This window comes from Cebidichthys violaceus, unplaced genomic scaffold, assembly GCF_023349555.1.
Source record: "Cebidichthys violaceus isolate CVI_PGR_0920_01 unplaced genomic scaffold, fCebVio1.0.p SCAF_45, whole genome shotgun sequence".
NCBI lineage: Eukaryota > Metazoa > Chordata > Actinopteri > Perciformes > Stichaeidae > Cebidichthys > Cebidichthys violaceus.
Window position 1 is genome coordinate 407,501 of NW_027176650.1, and position 21,170 is coordinate 428,670.

The 21,170-nt window shown below is 43.0% G+C and overlaps 2 protein-coding genes across 4 annotated transcripts in view; one reads left to right on the forward strand and one right to left on the reverse strand.

The window, feature by feature from the left end:
• a1cf (apobec1 complementation factor) overlaps window positions 1-14,558 on the forward strand; it is a 16,279-nt gene extending 1,721 nt beyond the window's left edge. The window contains exons 2-13 of one of the 3 annotated variants that reach the window (XM_068729323.1): window positions 3,800-3,950; window positions 4,152-4,286; window positions 4,363-4,493; window positions 4,955-5,193; window positions 6,315-6,479; window positions 7,715-7,812; window positions 7,913-8,050; window positions 8,713-8,857; window positions 9,752-9,999; window positions 10,356-10,492; window positions 10,830-10,984; window positions 13,044-14,558. In XM_068729323.1, coding sequence (XP_068585424.1) covers window positions 3,849-3,950; window positions 4,152-4,286; window positions 4,363-4,493; window positions 4,955-5,193; window positions 6,315-6,479; window positions 7,715-7,812; window positions 7,913-8,050; window positions 8,713-8,857; window positions 9,752-9,999; window positions 10,356-10,492; window positions 10,830-10,984; window positions 13,044-13,198 — 1,848 coding nt within the window. In that variant the 5' untranslated portion in view covers window positions 3,800-3,848 and the 3' untranslated portion in view covers window positions 13,199-14,558. Of the gene's footprint in view, window positions 1-3,799; window positions 3,951-4,151; window positions 4,287-4,362; window positions 4,494-4,954; window positions 5,194-6,314; window positions 6,480-7,714; window positions 7,813-7,912; window positions 8,051-8,712; window positions 8,858-9,751; window positions 10,000-10,355; window positions 10,493-10,829; window positions 10,995-13,043 lie in introns of all 3 variants that reach the window. The other 2 variants (XM_068729324.1, XM_068729325.1) reach the window with 2 other exon arrangements.
• Window positions 14,559-14,717: 159 nt separating this feature from the next.
• LOC137886687 (phytanoyl-CoA hydroxylase-interacting protein-like) lies at window positions 14,718-20,594 on the reverse strand. The gene is made up of 6 exons (XM_068729244.1): window positions 20,373-20,594; window positions 17,944-18,128; window positions 17,307-17,481; window positions 16,873-16,990; window positions 16,602-16,782; window positions 14,718-16,137 (listed from the first exon to the last, which is right to left on the reverse strand). Exons 1-6 carry the CDS (start codon window positions 20,416-20,418, stop codon window positions 15,763-15,765), a joined length of 1,080 nt encoding a protein of 359 aa, XP_068585345.1. The 5' UTR covers window positions 20,419-20,594; the 3' UTR covers window positions 14,718-15,762.
• Between the last annotated feature and the right edge of the window lie 576 nt (window positions 20,595-21,170).

The following is a 21,170-nucleotide window of genomic DNA, read 5'->3' on the forward strand; positions in this document are numbered from 1 at the left end:
ATTTCATTCCTCACTTGTAACTTTACACGTTTTTTACTTTTCTTCTTCATGTTTTGGCACAAATAGGCTTCCATAGCTTGATATTAACGCTTTGAACTAAAAGTGATCATTAATTAATGAAAATCATAGTGTGTGTGTGTGTGTGTGTGTGTGTGTGTGTGTGTGTGTGTGTGTGTGTGTTGAACCTCTGTCAGCAGTATTGATCGGTGTATTTCCAGCAGACTCTCAGGTCATCTGAACCTGTTCACCTTTAAACCGTCTCAGCAGCCAAATACTATATATATATTATATACACACACATATATATATATATATATATCACTATTCTATATTCCTGCTGCATCATTTTCGGAACTAAAAAGTACATTTTGTACAATTACACTTTTACAAGTGTACTTTGTAATACTTGTGCTTTATGAGTGTTTCTATCTTCTGTTATACTTCATCTACCTCTCAGAGATAATCATTATTATTGTTCTTTTCACCACATTTATTTGTCACATGATGTGATGCAGTACTTTACTACGTCTCTTCCTAGTAGTACACAAAGCGTATCAAAGTGTCTCCACAAAGACACACTGCAACATTTAAATACTCTCATAGTTACTGATAACAACATAAGATTATAATAATCTATCATAATATTACATTTTGAATAATATATACGGTGTGTGTGTGTGTGTGTCATCATCATCTCATGACCTCTGACCTCTCTTTCTCCATGTCGTCTTTGTCTCTCCCCCCCCTCTGGTGTGAAGTGCTCGTCTCCCAAAACACGAGTAGAAACAAGATCACGTCGCTGAGCTTCTCTTTGAAATGCAACGGAAAGAAAGTGTGTGTGTGTGTGTGTGTGTGTGTGTGTGTGTGTGTGTGTGTGTGTGTGTGTGTGTGTGTGATCACCATGCTAATGAATGCAGTTAAGATGCAGCAGCAGGCTGTTTCTCATTACACTGATTATATCAACCTTTCTTTAAGGTTCAAAGGGCTAGCTTTAAGTAGCCACTTAGTAGTGTGTGTGTGTGTGTGTGTGTGTGTGTGTGTGTGTGTGTGTGTGTGTGTGTGTGTGACAGTGTGTGTTTGTGTGGTGCTCACGACCATGAAGGAAAAATGTGTTATTATACAAAATGTGGACATTTGTACAAAGTGAGAACTTTTATACGAAGTGAGGACTTTTATACGAAGTGTGGACTTTTATACGAAGTGAGGACTTTTATACGAAGTGTGGACTTTTATACGAAGTGAGGACTTTTATACGAAGTGAGGACTTTTATACGAAGTGAGGACTTTTATACGAAGTGTGGACTTTTATACGAAGTGAGGACTTTTATACGAAGTGAGGACTTTTATACGAAGTGAGGACTTTTATACGAAGTGTGGACTTTTATACAAAGTGAGGACTTTTATACGAAGTGTGGACTTTTATACGAAGTAAGGACTTTTATACGAAGCGTGGACTTTTATACGAAGCGTGGACTTTTATACGAAGTGTGGACTTTTATACAAAGCGAGGACTTTTATGCGAAGTGGGGACTTTTAATACGAAATGTGGACTTTTAATACGAAGTGAGGACTTTTATACGAATTGAGGACATTTATACGAAGTGAGGACTTTTATACGAAGTTAGGACTTTTATACGAAGTGAGGACATTTATACGAAGTGAGGACTTTTATACGAAGTGAGGACTTTTATACGAAGTGTGGACTTTTATAGGAAGTGAGGACTTTTATACAAAGTGAGGACATTTATACGAAGTGAGGACTTTTATACGAAGTGAGGACTTTTATACAAAGTGTGGACTTTTATAGGAAGTGAGGACTTTTATATGAAGTGAGGACATTTATACGAAGTGAGGACTTTTATACAAAGTGAGGACTTTTATACAAAGTGTGGACTTTTATAGGAAGTGAGGACTTTTATACGAAGTGAGGACTTTTATACAAAGTGAGGACTTTTATACAAAGTGTGGACTTTTATAGGAAGTGAGGACTTTTATATGAAGTGAGGACATTTATACGAAGTGAGGACATTTATACAAAGTGAGGACTTTTATACGAAGTGAGGACTTTTATACAAAGTAAGGACTTTTATACGAAGTGTGGACTTTTAATACGAAGTGTGGACTTTTAATACGAAGTGTGGACTTTTATACGAAGTGAGGACATTTATACGAAGTGAGGACATTTATACGAAGTGAGGACTTTTATACGAAGTGAGTACATTTATACGAAGTGAGGACTTTTATACGAAGTGAGGACTTTTATACGAAGTGTGGACTTTTATACAAAGTGAGGACGTTTATACGAAGTGTGGACTTTTATACAAAGTGAGGACGTTTATACAAAGTGTGGTTTCAGGTTGAGGTTTGTGTTACAGCACAAAGGAAGGTTTTCTGTCACTGAGGGTCTCACAAGGACAGAACCGTAGTGAGTGAAGCCTAGTATGTTTCCACTCAGTGAGACAGTGAGACGGACACTCTGGCTGCAGTCTGTCCAGAGTCTCTGTAAATGATTACAGAACAGACCTTGACCTGTCTGCTGCTCACTTCAAACACAACTCGTATCTGTTGTCGAGAGCAGGAAAACAGAGTTCAGCTCGTGAGGACAAACAGTCTCAGTGTGGACACGACGCTGCCCAGTATGACCACAGTCTGATGTGTTGGACACCGGACGGTGAGCAGTCGAGGGTGAAAGACCTTGCTCAAGGGCAGCAACTGAACTGTCAACCCAGTCGCCAGAAAAAATATTGGGATTATACGTTTTTACAAAAACACAGATACGTTGAATATCAACGTTTCAGAATCCAAAACATGTTTCATGAATATATTTCATATCAGTCTCATATCCCGGTTGTATGAACGCACGACGACATGCGGCTGACGTTGAGAAGCAGCAGGTTAGGTTTAGGCAACAAAACTACTTGGTTATGGTTAGAAGAAAGATTATGGAATATATACATGTATAATATATAACATCACGCAACAATCAAAACACAACATCATGAAGCAGCAATCCATTCGCAACAATGTAACTTTACAGTCAAGAATTATGTTGTTTATTAAATTCCTCATTAACGTACAGTGTATATGAGTGTCTTAATAGCTGGAGTTTAACTACACTTGAACAACACTAACAGTGTAAATCCCGCCATCATTAACGAGAGGGTTCATCCTCTTGGGAGCATGAACATGATCCGAACATTTCACCACAATCTGCCTGTCACATACAGCTGACTGAACACCTCTAAATGATGCACGTACTACAAAGGTTCAGAGACGGATTTAGAGTTCCGTAGGACACCGAAAATAACATTTGCTGCCTCGGGGCGATTGGTCGCCCCGTCGCTCAGAGGTCCTGGCGGCCGATCGACCCGGTCAAGTCTGTTTTCTGTCCTGGCCCCACAGTGGTGGAATGAACTTCCCACTGACGTCAGGACAGCGGAGTCGCTGCCCATCTTTCGGCGCAGGCTGAAAACCCACCTCTTCAGGAAGTGCTACCCTGAGCCTTCCACTCACCACTTATTGTTTTCATACTAGCTTGTTACACTTATTGTATTCGTATTACTTATAGCACTAACTGTTTCTCTTGTTTCTGTACTTTGGCTCTGAGTTATGCTCTGCTTCAGGCTCTTAGATGCTTGTTTAAAGGAAATGTACTTATGACTTCTGGTGACTAGTAGTTCTTTTGATTACCAATGTTGATGCACTTATTGTAAGTCGCTTTGGATAAAAGCGTCTGCTAAATGACTGTAATGTAATGTAATAATGTAATGTAACATGTTTTCATTCCGTTGTTTTCCAGTGAGCACCCCTAATTTCCCTGATTTACATATCGCTGTCAATCACACCCAATGGAATCCAATCAGAAAGCAGGCGGGGACGGACTGGTGGGGACGCAGAAGGAGGCCGCGCTGCGGGAGCTAATGCAACGCACAGGATACCAACTGCAGCAGGTAGGGAACACAATATACTGTGTTTGTGTGTGTGCTGCAAATGTCATGTGTGGAATATCCATAAATAAAGAAGATTCTTAAGTGCAGATGCTGGTTTAGTTGACGAAGCAACATGACCCGTGGTCCTCAAATGGACTTTGCTTTACATTTCTTTAATCATCACTGTGGTTTTGACTGTTTTCATTTTGCTCTTTGTTCCAGGAGAACGGTCAGCGGCGGTACGGCGGCCCACCGCCCGGTTGGGACGGACCACCGCCAGAGAGAGGCAGCGAGATCTTTGTGGGGAAACTACCGAGAGATCTGTTTGAAGACGAGCTGGTTCCTCTGTGTGAGAAGGTGATGACCGTTTCTACATTACAAACATGTCGTTTGAATCAGCATGCAGTTCTCACAGCTCTCCTCCCGTCTCCAGTACGGTACGATCTACGAGGTGAGGATGATGATGGACTTCAGCGGGAACAACAGAGGCTACGCCTTCGTCACCTTCGGCACCAAACAGGAGGCCAAAGCAGCCATGAAGCAGCTCAACAACTACGAGATCAGGTCCGGGTTTGTTTTCTAACACCTCCACCACTCTGGAGACTGAGACTTTGAATGCATCGTCATTGTAGACTGGTTACATGCTGATACTTCTTAAAAGAAACGCTAACGAGCTTTCACTAGTAGCATCGCTGCAGTAACGTAGATCAGCCAAACACCCACCAAGCAACACCATAGCTACCGCACAGCAGCAGCCTGGTAACAGACCTGAACTTTGAGCACCAAGTAAACATCAAGCCCACCACCACGTGATGGTAACCAGGCAATGACCCAGAGCATCATCCTCATCCTCACACAGATACAACACCTCAGTCTACCTGACAAACACAAACCCTCAAACAACTCCTTGATACACAGACCATCCTCCAGTCTGAACGCCTTGGACCTCGGCTGACTGATGCTTCTGAAGAACTCGTCGGTGCGACTTGTTGTCCGACTCTTGTGCTCGTCTTCCTTTCCTACAGAAATGGCCGCCTCCTTGGAGTTTGTGCCAGCGTCGACAACTGCCGCCTGTTTGTCGGCGGGATTCCCAAAACCAAGAAGCGCGAGGAGATCCTGTCTGAGATGAGGAAGGTCACCGACGGGGTGGTGGACGTCATCGTGTACCCGAGCGCCGCCGACAAAACCAAGAATCGAGGCTTCGCCTTCGTCGAGTACGAGAGCCACCGAGCGGCCGCCATGGCCCGCCGAAAACTGCTGCCAGGTAGAAACCAAACGTCAAAGTTAAGTCACAAATTAATCGAGTTTAGAGCAGCGACTGAACCTGAGAGTCAGTCCTCTGAGAACCTGACAGCTGAATGCTAGCGTCAACATTCTGCTCATCAGCAGCTACACCTTACACGCGGTCACCAGCTTAGCGAAGCATGCTAACACGTGCTAATCAAAACACTGATTGAATGTCTTTCTGCAGGTTTTTGGTAATAAACAAAGTATTGGACACATTAACATGTTGACCTGATGATGAAAAGTATCAATAAAGTTATTACAGTTCCTCCTGAATGATGAACCACATTTAAACACCATCTAGTGTTGAAATGATTGATTGATTCAAAGAGACCTGACTGAGGACAAAAGGCTTTTAAATCACTTATTTTACTGCTTTATGGTATTATTGTTAATTTGATTTGTTCATTTATTTATTTAGTAATTATTTTATTCCTTAGTTTGTTTTGATCCTATCTATCTGTGTTATTAGGGTTTATTTATTATTATCATTATTATTATCATCATCATTATTATTATTGTCCTCAACAGCTGTAGCGGTTTAGTGTGTTAGGAAACACTTCATGGACTCGCTGATACAGAAAGCGTTTCATTGGTTCCACTCAGGTGCAACAGAATGATTGCGGATCGCTGAGTAGTGTTTTCAGGTGGAGAATACTACGACATGTGTAATAGTACACGGGTCGGTGCCAAGTACAGGACGTTTGGTTCAGTTCAATACTCTCTGTAAACCACATAACTAATAATAAGTAATAATAAATACTGCGGAACACACTCTTCTTTAAGTTACTCTTTGTATCGGTGTTTTCAGAGTAATACACACAGTTGAAGAGTACTAAGTATTTCAAATTACTTTAAAAGTTCAGTTCCATTATTGGCATCACGAAAATGTGAATGATAGATCGAGAAGAATAAAAGCTGAAGATCAAAGCATCACTGACATGTTAAAATAAAATAATGTATTGATGAAATGATATGAAAGTTTAATTTGTACGTTTTCTAAAGAAGTGACAGAAATAATGAACCGAACCCCAAAACTGAGCTGAGTTCGTTTGTTTCCAGTGAGACCTGAAGTCACAGTGAACCCGTCTCGTCTCTCAGGTCGTATTCAGCTGTGGGGTCACGCCATCGCCGTGGACTGGGCAGAGCCTGAGGTGGAGGTGGACGAGGATACCATGGCAACCGTCAAGATCCTGTACGTCCGGAACCTGATGCTGCAGACCACCGAGGAGACCATCGAGAAGGAGTTCAACAGCCTCAGACCAGGTACCGCAGAACACAGAACCACAGAACCACAGACACTCAGTCCTACTACTTCAGGACTCTTCTTAGATCATTGTTGGGGCATCCTTCCGTTTAACAGAGGACAGTGTAGAGACGGGTTTGACACACAACAGGGCCTCAAAGCCGGAATTGTACCTGTGACTTTGCAGCAATTTGACAGCTACCAATTGTTTTTAAGAGATGTAACGACTCTGGATGGAAAGTGAAGACGGAGAACGATGTGTGATCATTGTTTGTGAGGATTGGACCCGAACACAGATGAAGTGGTGACGAGGCAGCAGGACAAGTTCTTAGTTCTTAACTTACGATCTAAATAAAGTTCTTAACTTACGATCTAAATACAGCAGCAGGTCGACAGGTGGTGTGTGTGTGTGTGTGTGTGTGTGTGTGGGGGGGGGGGGGGGGGGGGGAACACAGGAGGACAGGAAGTTATCTGAAACGACAGGCAGGGTGAGTCTTTCAGAATAAAACACTAAACCTGAATGAATGAGCCAACCAGGCAGGGTGGCGTCCCACAAGGTTCTATCTCAGGACATTTGATTCTTTAGCTTCATTCATGATCGTTTGTCACTTTTAAGTCTTTTCACTTTGTGTTTGCTGATTCTATCAATATGATTCTTATCACATACAGATTTCCTCTTGTTGTTGATACAATTTAGGAATTAAAGTCAAAACTTCTCAACTTTAGCAGGACGGGTTATGCTAATAAAAACTGTGGATCAAACCACAAAGTGAACTATTATCTTTATGATCTTTATATTGTTTGATCTGATATATAATGTATTAACAATCTAATAATCTAATCCTAATTCTCAGGAGGAGTGCGTTCCGTCTGTCTTTCAGTCATCAGATGTGTTTATATTTAAATGTATATTCTCACCACCTTTTTATAGACGTGAACAGTTTTCTGTTAAACAATTCAAATGTATCTTCTGTATTTTATCTTTACATGATAAAATCAGATGATTTGATGAACTCTTATTGCCATTCATTTACTGAATGATGCTGTATTTATTAGTTTAGAGTGTTATGTTATTGTATGTGTGCATAAAAACCTAAACCACATGAAACTGGTATGAATGTGAATATGAGCAGAACACACCGTGAACAGGTGTTTAAACGGTGACCCTCCCCGCTGAGCGTTCGGCTCCAGAAGGCTGAATGAAGTCAAAATGAAGGTTCAGAACCTGATCTTTCAGGAGTTTGTTGTGTTGCAGGCGCCGTGGAGCGAGTGAAGAAGATCAGAGACTACGCCTTCGTCCACTTCACCCAGAGAGAGGACGCCGTCACCGCCATGAGCACCCTCAACGGGAAGGTCAGAGTTCACACATAGTAATGGAGTATTTCAGTGTGGTGCCAGTACTTTAACTTTAAGTACAGGATCTGAAGACAGTACTTTGTCCTCCTCCCTCCAGTTGGTGGACGGCTCTCCTATCGAGGTGACGTTGGCCAAGCCGGTGGACAAGGACAGCTACGTCCGCTACACCAGAGGGACGGGAGGACGGGGAACATCTCTGCTGCAGACCGACTATGCCGCCTACACTCTGGGACAGGTAGGACCCCGAACGCACCACGACACCAGGTCCATGTGAGTCCTGCAGGAGGAGTCCTGGTGCACCGTGTTGGTGATCTAAGAGGGTTAGGGGAAGACCTCAGCTGTACTTTCATTATGACGGAGGAAGCAGGAACATTCACGGCTGAGTGGTTTAGGTTTAGTGAAACAAACAAACACAAGACTTTCATTCAGGAGACAGTTTGAGTCCCGTGTGAAACCAAGAGTCAACGTCGGCTTATTTTAATTACATCCCCAACTTAACAAACGTAATTATTTTAAGCCAAACCGTGATGTTTAAAACTGTTAAAAACTTGTTTAAAACTTGTTTAAAACTGCGGCCATAATCCAGGAGAATCCCTCAAACTGTAGTGGAGAATGTAACGTAGGCTCCTGCTTCTGTATTTAACGTTGATGGTGTTGCTTTGAAGGACTTTGACACAATGAGGAGTTCAGCTACAATGAACCTGTTTTTACTGTATAAAGTGATAAAGTGTTGAACACATTAACTCGTTGGCCTGATGATGGTGCTAAATGAAAATAATTATTATAATACTGTTATATATAACCGTATTATACATGAGCTTTTGAGTTTGCAGAACATGAATGTTGAGCCGATGCATCAGGTCAACTTGAAGATGCGTCCTCCTCCTCTTCCTCCAGGTGTACGACCCCTCAGCGGCGTACCTCGGTCCGCCCGTGTTCTACGCCCCCCAGGCCTACGCCGCCATACCAGGTCAGTTCCGCTTCCCGGCGGCCAAAGCTCACGTCGGAGGTCGAGGTCTGATCAGGACGCCGTCCGTCAGAGGTGAGGACGGCCTGAACCCTAAACAGAGGAACTGAACGAGAGCGTTCTGTTGTTCTGTTGTTCTGATGGTTTATTTTCCAGGTTGTTTAAGAGAATGAACTTTAGAATTTACTGTTTCACAACTTCATTCTTAAAAAAGCAAACTCAGAGTCAGGAGATGTTCTTCATTAAAACATCGAGAGAAGAAAACACATGATTAAAAGTATTTTAACAGCCGGGTCTCCTAAAAATGATCCATCACATTCAGAGGGAAACGTTCTACTGGATTACTTTTGTTTTTGACGAATAACATTCTAAAAAAAGTCCATGAAGGGACGAGGTCCAACAAACACAGGACGTTCACCCAGGAGACAGCTGTCTGAGTCTTGTGTGGCTTGTTTCAATGATGTCCATAACTTAAATAACGAGACAGACAAACTTATTTTAAGCCGTGATGTTTTAAAGTAGTTTTGTTGTGTTTTAAAACTTCTTTCAACTTAAAAAAACTGTTTCAAATAGTTTCAAACTGCTGTAACCCAGGAGAAAGTGTTACATTGTATGTGACGTCACTTTCAGGAGACACGGTTGAAATATGAGAAGTGAATTCATCAGTAATCTGATCCTCAGGATCTGATTCATAAAAGTCAAACTGAACTATTAAATCAAGAATCAAATGTAAAGAGTGTTCGTTTGCCTGAATATCGTATCAAACACGAGGAATCAGAAGAAGCTCATGTTGATCACCATGAAATCAGAATGTTTGCAGCTCATTGGACGGTGAATCATCAGAGGAGTCTTCCTCAGTGAGGAAGCAGGACACATGTACTGTTGTCATGACTGATAATTGTCTGATTCTTCTTCCCGGTTGATTTCCGGTGATTTGATTGATTTCACTGCCTTTTCGATCTCCTGTAGAAATTTACATGACTGTACCTGTAGGGGCTGCGGGGGTGCGGGGGCTGGGCGGGCGGGGATACCTGGCCTACGCCGCCGGGGTCGGAGTCGTGGGCGGAGCCGGCGGCGTGGGCGGCGCCTCCTACGGCCTGAAGGCGGACAAGCAGGCGGAGGAGAAGCTGTACGACCTGCTGCCGGGCATGGAGCTCACCCCCATGAACCCTGCCGCCATGAGCCTGAAGGCCGCCGCCATCAAACCTGCAACACAGGTAACAGAACACACCTGAGGACGGCTGCTGCTCTGCTGCAGCTCTCAGAATAATGTGGACCAGCAGCAGCAGGTCTTCTGAAGTTCTCACCTTTAGCACGAGACCAGTGGACAGAAGAGAAGTAGTGGTACTTCGTCAGGAGTTCCCGCTGCAGATATTGTTTTGAAGTTGTTTTGTTGACTGTGATGAAGTGAAGGTTTCATTGAAGACGGTCGACCATGTTCAGTCAGTGTTTGTAGAAGTCTCTACTTCATGTTCCTAAAGGATGAACCTGAAAGACAACTGAATGTGTTGTACTACCATGATCACTTACACCAGTCTGAACCCTGTCTGTCTGTCTGTCTGTCTGTCTCCAGGTTCTGGAGGAGTTGTGTCAGAAGAATAACTGGGGTCAGCCCGTCTATCAGCTCCACTCTGCCATCGGTCCGGACCAGAGACAACTCTTCCTCTACAAGATCACCATACCAGCTCTGGCTACCCAGTACCCCAACGTGTAAGAATACTACTGCTAATGCTACAAGTGCAACTACTACTCCTACTACTACCACTACTACTACTACTACCACCCTGTTTAGCGCTGGGTGTCTCATGTCACTGTGTTCTTGGAGGAGGAGGAGTCATCAGAGGGATATTTAGTTGGTTGTAATCTGTAGTTAAACCACTAGATGGCTCCAGATCTCACACACTGTTCCTTTAAGAGTGTTGAAACATTGTTTTGCACATATGAGGTGTTGATGCAGAACAGTAGAACAAGCTTCAGTTCACAGTGATATAAACAAACACAAAAGGATCATCCAGCTACATCTCACATTGATTGTGTCTCTCTGCAGACATCCCTTCACGCCTGCTAAGCTGTGCGCAGCCGTAGAAGAAGCTAAAGTGCATGCGGCCGAGCACACTCTGCAGACGCTCGGCCTGCAGACGGAGGGCGCCGCCGACGTCGGCTGTGCTACTGCCGCCACCGTGGCCTCGGTAGCCTTCCCAGGTATGTGAAGGTCCGTACCCAAAGCCAACTAACTCTCCACTTAACCAAACCACTAACAGACACCATGCAGGACCAGGACCAGGACCAGGCTACTGAGCCAGAACCTAACTATAAACCTGAACCAGCCCTAACTATAGACCTGAACCAGCTCTAACTATAAACCTGAACCAGCCCTAACTATAAACCTGAGCCAGCCTTAACTATAGACCTGAACCAGCCCTAACTATAAACCTGAACCAGTCCTAACTATAAACATGAACCAGCCCTAACTATAGACCTGAGCCAGCCCTAACTATGAACCTGAACCAGTACTAAAATAAACCTGAGCCAGCCCTAACTATAAACCTGAACCAGCCCTAACTATAGACCTGAGCCAGCCCTAACTATAAACCTGAGCCAGCCCTAACTATAAACCTGAACCAGCCCTAACTATAGACCTGAACCAGCCCTAACTATAAACGTGAACCAGTCCTAACTATAAACCTGAACCAGTCCTAACTATAAACCTGACCCAGTCCTAACTATAAACCTGAACCAGCCCTCACTATAAACCTGAACCAGTCCTAACTATAAACATGAACCAGTCCTAACTATAAACCTGAACCAGCCCTCACTATAAACCTGAACCAGCCCTAACTATAGACCTGAACCAGCCCTAACTACAAACCTGAACCAGTCCTAACTATAAACCTGAACCAGCCCTAACTATAAACATTAACCAGTCCTAACTATAAACCTGAACCAGTCCTAACTATAAACCTGAACCAGTCCTAACTATAAACATGAACCAGTCCTAACTATAAACCTGAACCAGTCCTAACTATAAACATGAACCAGTCCTAACTATAAACATGAACCAGTCCTAACTATAAGAGGTATCAAAGAGGAAGGTCTTAAGACTACTCTTACGTGTGGTGAGGGTTTCTGCCTCCTGGACTGAAACTAGAAGCTGGATCCAAAGAATAGGAGCTTGATAACTGAAGGTTCGGGTTCCTGTTCTACTTTTTAAGACTCTAGGAACCACAAGTAACCATTCAGGTGTGTACTACTACTACCAAGACTATTAATACACTACTTTAGGTCCTACTACTACTACTACTACTACTACTACTGCTACTAATAACTCTACTTTGTCCTCTGCGTATGCTACTAATACTATTATTTTACATTACTATTACTAGTACCACTGCTACAGTACACAGTACTCCTACTGCCCATTTGTCTACTTTGGCTCCTACTACTACTCCTTGCACTGTTACTACTACAACTAATTCTATGGCTTTTCCACTGCTTCTCCTTTAACTACTGCAGCAGTATCTACGGCTACTAAAAGTACTACTACTACTACTTCTGCTGACTAAATTAAAATTCTTAGTTTTTTCTTCTTTCATCATGATTGAGTGTTTTTCGTGGTATAAAAGATGACGAAAAGTCAATTTTAGTGTCAATCAGCTAAATGTGGAGTTCTACTGCCCTCTAGTGGCCAGTAAGAGTAAGAGAAGTATTTACTGCAGCATCATACTGAACAATTCAATGAAAAACAAAAAAAACACAGATTTACTTAGCTGTGAACATTTATACTACGGTTTTTATACAGCTGCTATACTGATGTCGTTTTCTACTTAATAAATATCTTCTCACAACTCCAGATGTTTTATTTACTTGTGAAATAGTTTGTCACATGATTATTGATCAGTAAATATTGATTGAAGAGGTTTAAACTGTGATTAGTTCAGCTGATGTTCCAACAGTAACTCTACACTAACATTCTGTTTCTACTGTGAAGTCTGAAGAAGAGCTTTGATAAAGTTAACTACAGCTTGTTTCAGGATGCTTTTATTGTGAAACTCCTTGACACTGGAACAGGAAGCGGTTCCTGTTTAAATCTAAGCTTCCAGCTGATGTTCAGAGGATTTGTCTAATTGAACAGAGTTTAGTTAGAACATCTACTGAACCACAGAACATCTGTTAGTAAAGAAACGTTCTACCTTCAGACTCGGAGTTCTGACTGTGTGACTCCAAACATAACGACGTCTTGATTCTGGTCTGGTCTCTCCAGGTTACGCTCTGGCGAGCCCGGCGGCGTCGGCGGTGGCGTCCCAGCTGAAGCAGGCCGTGTCTCTGGGTCAGGACCTGACGGCCTACACCACCTACGAGGGATACCCAGCCTTCGCTGTGGCGACGCGTCACACCGACGGATACGGCGTTTTCTAAAAAAGGAGAGAAAAGGATCTCTCACGGCTCGAGACGCGTTCACATTAAGGAAGACAAATCCACCGTGGACTCTGTTTTGGACTCGTCAGTCGCTCAGAAACGAATTTCTCACCCGTTAAATCTCATTTCTTTCTTCATATTATCTATCATATCTGAATGATGCGTACGTACATATCGGGGATTATTCTGGGATTGATTAAGTAGGCGGCCTGTGATTGGCTGTCGGTTAAGACTCGTTCATGGTTTTGTCTTTTTTAGTTTGTTTGCATGTTTTTAGTAGTATGTTTAAAGTATTCAAAAACTCAATCAGCCAAATAGATTTAGTTCTTCTATGCTTTGTTGTAACCTTAGTTACTTTCTCTAAGATAACTGGGATTTGTAGTTCTTTTCAATGTCTTTCAACTGGAAACTACCTTTTGACCATTTCAGCATTGTTTTCCTGTCTGTGAATTACAACTGAAATTTGTCGGATTTAAAAATTGAAACTCTGTTTTAGTCACTGAGGCACTCTGGACTTTGTAGTTCTACAAACTGTGAATATGTAGGTTTTAGATTGTGGTGTCATGAGCTTCTTGTCCCTCATCTTTAACATTTGAGTAAATGTCTCCGGGTGCTCAACGTTCACTGAAAGACAGAAGCTTCTTTACAACTTATGAATGAAACTAATGAATTCTAATCAGCGTTTAAAGAAACTCCTGAATGTAAAACGCAGAACAGGAACATCAGCTTCAGGTCGCCGCGGTTCTTCGGGGAGTTTCACTTGTTGATATTTCAGTATTTTCACATTGTGTGTCAGCTGTGACCCTAAAACTCGTCTCCGGATCTTTAAAACCTGTCGTCAAACAGGAACATAGAACCTCCAGATTGTGTTCATAGTTGCTGTCAATGACTCTTATGACATCTTAGGAAAAGTTAATTTTTCATGCAACAACCTCTGCAGAGTTCAGGTTGAAATAACTACAGAAGTTACGTGATAATTAAATCAACGTTGACTTCTGGTTTCACTCGGGACACAAACAGATCCTTCGGTCCGACATGACGTTTGTTTCTTTACGAGTTTTTACGACGCGCGCCGACATCCGAGCCGTGAACACGCCGAAGCAGAGTCAGTATTAAAGTGTGTGAAGCACTTAGAACTTATTTTTATACCAGGAATAAATATCCAGACGCTATTTTGTATAGAGTTATTGTGCATTCTCTAATGTGAAAGTGAATCAACGCTAATCTGTGATGAACAGAGAGAATTGTGGGTATTCTGGAGGGGTTTCATATCATAAAAGGAAACTGCTTTGATGAATTGTGATGTTTCATGGTCCGTAATCTGACAGAAATAAAGAGACTAACAGAAATCTGAAGAAGATCCACGGTGTCCCGATTATTTCACTACATTTTATATAAATTACATTATGAATATTTACACCTGTGACACCACAACACAGTGATTCTGAAGCATGAATGTATCATTGATCATCATGCTGCTGTTTGATGACAGTGATGCTGGGTGAGAGCTGCTCCACCCGAGAACCTCTCCGATAAAACTGCTCTTTATGTTTCTCGTTGTCTGGTGATACTCGGGCATCGACAGCAGACGTGAGCGGAAACGAGGCTCAATGATGAGCTGTAGGAAACAGAAAGCTCCAGACGTGAACCTACAGTTTGATACGTCCGGTTCCAGGAGGTCTGGGTCCGGGTCCTGATGACTGAACGTATTCAGTTACAACACAGTCTCAGTTCGTCAGATGGTCACGTCCTTTAATCTGTTTGTTTCGTCACTCTTCGTCATGTTTTGTTGTTGTTCTGAACAATATTAATGCTGTCAGGTAGTTTTTATTAACGTGGCTCCAACAGACAAGTTTCTGACATCATCAGCGAGATAAGAGAGTAAAAGAAAACCTTGACTGTCAGACGTTACGTCTCTTAACGTTAGCGTCGTCCAAACCAATGAAATAACGAGCAGCCCAAAACTAGCAACGCAGTGAAGTCACAAAGATTCACATTGTTGGTCTCTTTATGGGATTTGTTGACAATAAGAAAAACAAAGACTATCAACTTCCTTACATTAGTGTGAAAGCCAGCAAAAACTCAACATTTCCACAACTAATAATCCATCTCGGTCAAAAACAAAGTCCTTAAGTCTCATTCGACCGACTACCTCTGTTCTATAACTTCTGTGACTCAACTCAGTCTCCATGAAATACTTTTTGATATCCCCTTGTGATCCGGATCTGCTCCAAAATGTCATTGGTTCTTCCTCCGTCCACGTTACCCACTTCCAACAAGTTTCATGTAATTCGAGTCAGACGTTTTTCGGTAAACCTGCTGACAAACAAACCAAACTGAAATCCAAACCTGGCGGAGGTGACAATGGTTCTATGAACTCTGAATGACCAAGAGAGATAGTTTGTAGCGCCAGAACCAATTAAAGATCTAATAAAGTGACGATACATTAAGAAAAGGTTAGTTTAGTTAAATATAAATGAGTTGCCTGCTAGCTAGACAGGCATTGTTAGCACTTAGCTAATGCGTGGGTGGTGAGTTTAGTTAGTAGCTTGTTTTAGATCCGGCTAACGTCCCACGCTGATGTTGCAGATCTTGCAGCTGGGGTCCTTCTTGGCGTTGACGGTGGACTGACTCATGAGCTGCTGCCCGCTAATCTGTGCCACCGTCCCCGAAGACAGATCCACCGGCTCCGTGTAGATCACCTCCAGGATGACGTCCTGGGCGTGACGGAACGACAGCGAGCCGTCGTCCTCCTCGGTGAAGCTCAGGAAGTGGTTGTTGGTCCCGTCCAGCGGCGGCAGCCTCCCCTTACAGAAGGCGTCTCCGTCAGAGCCCTCGGGAGCCAGGACCAGGATGACGTAGTGGTAGGATGTGTACATGCAGTAGAAATCCCCAAAGTAGACGTTGGTGTTCTGGTTGAAGAGGACGTCTGCTTGGATCTAGTGCAGAAGGAAATGCAGTGTTTGTGTTAATTCTTCTGAATCTCCTCATATTAAAGCATTTCAGGGTCAGTGCTAAATTCAGCATGTTGGTCAGAGGCCACTGACAAAAGGTTCACAGGATCACATTCGAGTAGATTCTGTCAGTACAAATACAGAAAAACATCTTAGAGATGCAGACAATCCCAAGAGCAGAGAACCGTGGATATGAAACCTGACCAAATATTTGTTTTCGTCACCCGTACAACCAGAAACAAATGGAGCAACATCACCTGTACAACCAGAAACAAATGGAGCAACGTCACCCGTACAACCAGAAACAAATGGAGCAACATCACCTGTACAACCACAAACAGGTGGAACTTTATCTCCATCTATTTTAGCCGTTGACAGCGATATCTGACCTCTAAAACGTCCCTGAAAAGACACCACCATGAGTCTGGTGAACCTGTCCGTGGTTGTACCTGGAAGCGGAAGGGTCCATAAGGGGAGTCCTGTGGGGGTTTTCCCGTGTTGAACTCCGTGTTGCAGCTGAAGAACACCCCCTCTAGTTTGCCACTGATGGGTGACCCGTGGCTGCCGCTGTTGTCTTTAACCGCCGGCAGCATGCGGCAGCACTGAGCGTCTCTGGAGCAATAAGATGGGCTGAGGACAAAAAACGACGGGGTTAAAAGACAGCTGGACAGACGGAGGACCCACACACACACACACACACACACACACACACACACACACCTGGCCTGTTGGAAGTAGTCCTTCTCTTGGTTTCTGTAGAAGACGGTGAACGGCAGCATCCTGCCAGCGATCACCTCGGCTTTCTGCAGCAGCTGGTTCAGATGGATGGTGGAGTAATCTGAACACACACACACACACACACACACACACACACATTACTACTGTATCATAGAGATAATACATGTTATTCTCTTAGTGTCCACTAGAGGCATCACTACTGTATCATAGAGATAACACATGTTATTCTCTTAGTGTCCACTAGGGGCATCACTACTGTATCATAGAGATAATACATGTTATTCTCTTAGTGTACACTAGAGGCATCACTATTGTAATATTTAATGCTGCTATATTAAATATTATGGCAGTTTTGGACACTTTTGTCCCCTCAGAATAACTTTTTTTAAGGGAGACTCAAGAGTTAAGGGTCCGACCTGCGGTGCACAACTCGATGACCTCGCTCCACTGAGAGACGGCGTATTCTCCGTCCGGCTGTTTGGCGGCGGTCTGGACGGACACGGTGTACTCTGTGCGAGGACTCAGGAACCAATGACCTCTCACCGTCATTGGCAGGGGAACCGCCTTCGCCACCAGCTTCGTCGGTACATCCTGAAAAAATAAAGACGCAGTCGGACAGTTTTCAGTTTTCAGTTCGTGCAATTAAAGCCACCACAGAGGAAGAAGAGTTCAAATGAGACGGTTTTGGTTTTGTTTAACCTTCTGAACCCCAAAGACATACGAGGTGTTTTTGGCTCCTGTCACAATTCTCTCCCTGTGGTCTTGACTTTTATTTTATTTTCCAAAAATTGGAAGACAATGGAATCTACAGTATATATTCAACATTCTTCCAAGTGTTCAAAAGTGTCACAAATGTTAAAAAATGTGCTATAAATACTGAATAATTCACATGTTGCAGCCTCTCCTCTCCTCTCCTCTCCTCTTCTCCTCTCCTCTCCTCTCCTCTCCTCTTTTTAAAGAAAACATGCTTTTCAATCCCTCCGGCGTGTTTTGGGGGTTAACACCAAACCCCCCGGTGGATTTCCTCTGATCCAGACTTGTTGTCGGACCAACCTTGTGCTTGAACTTGTTGGAGCTCTTGTTTTCCGTCTTATTGAGGTCGATGAAGTAGTGAGTGATCCTCTTTCTGCCTCTGCTGTCCATGTCCCAGCTGATCTTGAAGGAATCACAGGTGATGCTACTGATGTGGATCTGCTGAGGAACCGGCAGGTCGATGCTGCCGTCTGCAGACTCTGTGGCTGGAAGAGAGGCGGTCCGTCACTTTAAGGTGGAGATCTTTACTTTACTAACTACTTTATAAAATATATAAAAATACATCAACTATTAGTGGATTAAGATGCAGGAAATGGAAACAATCAAATGAAGTATGATAAACATAGTACTTCAGTAAAGTATATGCTGGTCTATCGGTATTAAACGCTGACATAAACTCAGGTTCATCTTCTTGTTTTAGTTTAAGACATTCTGCAGTAAAAACCTCAACATTTCAATGTTTCACATTAAGCCAGATGTTGAATTAAAGCACACCTGTGGGTTTCTGCAAAGTCGGCAGGATTCATTTTTCTGTAAAGTATTTGATCTGAATTTATCCGACAGTTCAGTGTGAAACTAAAGTTCAGCTGAAGAACAAACGCAGAAACAAGACAATAACTGATGTTATGAAGTGACTTTGGCGTTTTGACCAGTGAACAGGAAGTGACCATATCTGGACTGAGGAGGAGTGACGTAGAGACCTGTCAATCAGTGTGTAGTCCCGCCCCTAAATCATCCCCTGCTTTATGGTCTGTTTCAACTACAGGAGAACAGGTGAGCAGGAGAACAGGTGAGCAGGAGAGGAGGGGCTACTGCTGGGAGGCATGTGACTGGATGAGAGTCAGGTGACTGGGAGGACCTCTGGTGGACAGGTAGAGAGTTACAGTTATTTCAGTTTTGTAGTAAATGATCTGATGCTGGAGGCTCTAATGTTATTTTAATATTTCTATTTCTATATTAGTTCTGTCCTCCTTCAAGAACACGTGTCAGAATTTCTCTCACTTCTGAACCCAAAACTCTTTTATTTGTATTCTGCTGACTCATGATCATAAACAGGGTGCAGGTGTTTTCATCTGGACACTCTGTGCTTAAACCAGCACAGTATTGTAACAGTACAAGAAGTATTCAGGTCCTCTACGGCAATAAAGTACTAACACCACACTGGGAAAATACTCCACGACAAAGAACAGTCCATTCAGAACCTGACTGAGGTAAAAGTATATAAATATTAGCATTCCTGCAGCATGAATGTGTATGTTTCATTGTAACTCCTTCATATCCTGTTTATTTTAATCTACATTAATGCTTCATGTTCTATAAGCTCGTCTCTAAGAACAAACACTCAGCATCAACACATCTGGACAGTGAAGTGAAGTCCATGATGTAATCAGATGATGTCACTGTGTGTTATTAGTGAGGGATTAACCCTTCACTGACTCTGACCTCATAGAGCCCAGAATCACAGCTGGTAGTGAAATATTCACCAAATGCATTCTGGGTCAGGGACACAAACTGTCCGTCTTTTTGTGTCGCTGTAATAATGCCTCTCCTCTCTCTTCTCTCCTCCCTCCTCCTCTTCTCCCTTCTCCCTCCTCCCTCCCCCTCTTCTCCCTACTCTGTTAGAGTAAAAGTACTAATACCACACTTTAAAGTGTTTCAAAATACTTTTCTTACACTGAAACTTTCCCTCAAACTCTGTACTTCAAACACAGCAGTGTTCCAGCTGACCTTCCTCCTCCTCCTCCTCCTCCTCTCTCCATCCTGTCGGTGAATGGAGGAGGTGAAGCGTCTATTCACTCTCATTAGAAGGTAATTAGCCACAGTGAAGGAGATTCAGCAGACTGAAGCTGCTGCCAGAATTTTAGTCCACAAAGACCTGAGAAACCTCGTCACCTCGAGTCCTTTCAGTGTCTCACAGAGATGATTATTTACTCTAATATGATTATTTACTCTAATATGATTAACACCTGGACACACTGTTGTTCTGAAATATGGATAAATATATAAACTACTGAAAACAAAAGGAGAGCAAATCTTAAAAGTAAGAATAACGTTGTGGAACTGCAGGAAAATTGTGTTTCAGAAAGGAAGAGAGACAAAAAACAACCACAAGAGACATACAACAACTACAAGAGACATAAAACAACTACAAGAGACATAAAACAACCACAAGAGATGCAAAACAACCACAAAAGACATAAAACAACCACAAAAGACTAAAACAACTACAAGAGACACAAATAACTGCTGCAGAAGAACCTTTTAAAAGCCTCACAGACATTTCTCAACATGTGGATCAGAGTCAGAACACATCAGAGGACCATTAAGCAGATTAAACTGACATACTCACACACACACACACACACACACACACACACACACACACACTCACACTCACACACACACACACACACACACACACACACACACACACACACTCACACACTGACCTTTCCTGTCACACAGACTGTTCAGGCTGCTCTGAGGATCCATCATGTTCACATCCAGATAGGAAGAGATTCAGAAACACAAGAAGAAGAAATCATCAGTTCATCGTTCTACTGTGAAGCTCCAGTTAGTTTTTATCCAGCTTCAGTCAGACTGCTTCTCTCTCTCTCTCTCTCTCTCTCTCTGTCTCTCTCTCTCTCGGTCTCTCGGTCTCTCGGTCTCTCTCTCTCTCTCTCTGTCTCTCTCTCTCTCGGTCTCTCGGGGTCTCTCTCTCGCTCTGTCTCTCTCTCTCTCTCTCTCTGTCTCTCTCTGTCTCTCTCTGTCTCTCTGTGTTTCTCTCTCTCTCTGTCTCTCTCTCAGTCTCTCTGTCTCTCTCGGTCTCTCGGTCTCTCTCTGTCTCTCTCTCTCGGTCTCTCTATGTCTCTCTCTCTGTCTCTCTCTCTGTCTCTCTCTCGGTCTCTCTGTCTCTCTCTCTTGGTCTCTCTCTTGGTCTCTCTGTTTCTCTCTCGGTCTCTCTGTCTCTCTCTCTCTCTGTCTCTCTCTCGGTCTCTCTGTCTCTCTGTCTCTCTCTCTCTCTCTGTCTCTCAATTTCAATTTTCAATAGCTTTATTGGCATGAAAGTTTAGAAACAGTATTGCCAAAGCATCAACAAAAATAAACATACAATAATATTAATACACAATAACATTAATATACAATATCATTAATATAACATCCAGATTGATTATTAATTACATACGTACAGTGTGTGTGTGTGTGTGTGTGTGTGTGTGTGTGTGTGTGTGTGTGTGTCACTCACT

Excerpts from the sequence above, each read along its gene's own strand:
- LOC137886687 (XM_068729244.1), bottom strand. The coding sequence starts at position 20,418 with ATGATGGATCCTCAGAGCAGCCTGAACAGTCTGTGTGACAGGAAAG. Across the intron at positions 17,482-17,943 it reads CCAACAAGTTCAAGCACAAG|GATGTACCGACGAAGCTGGT; the intron begins GTTGGTCCGACA and ends TTATTTTTTCAG. Across the intron at positions 16,991-17,306 it reads CATCGAGTTGTGCACCGCAG|ATTACTCCACCATCCATCTG; the intron begins GTCGGACCCTTA and ends GTGTGTGTTCAG.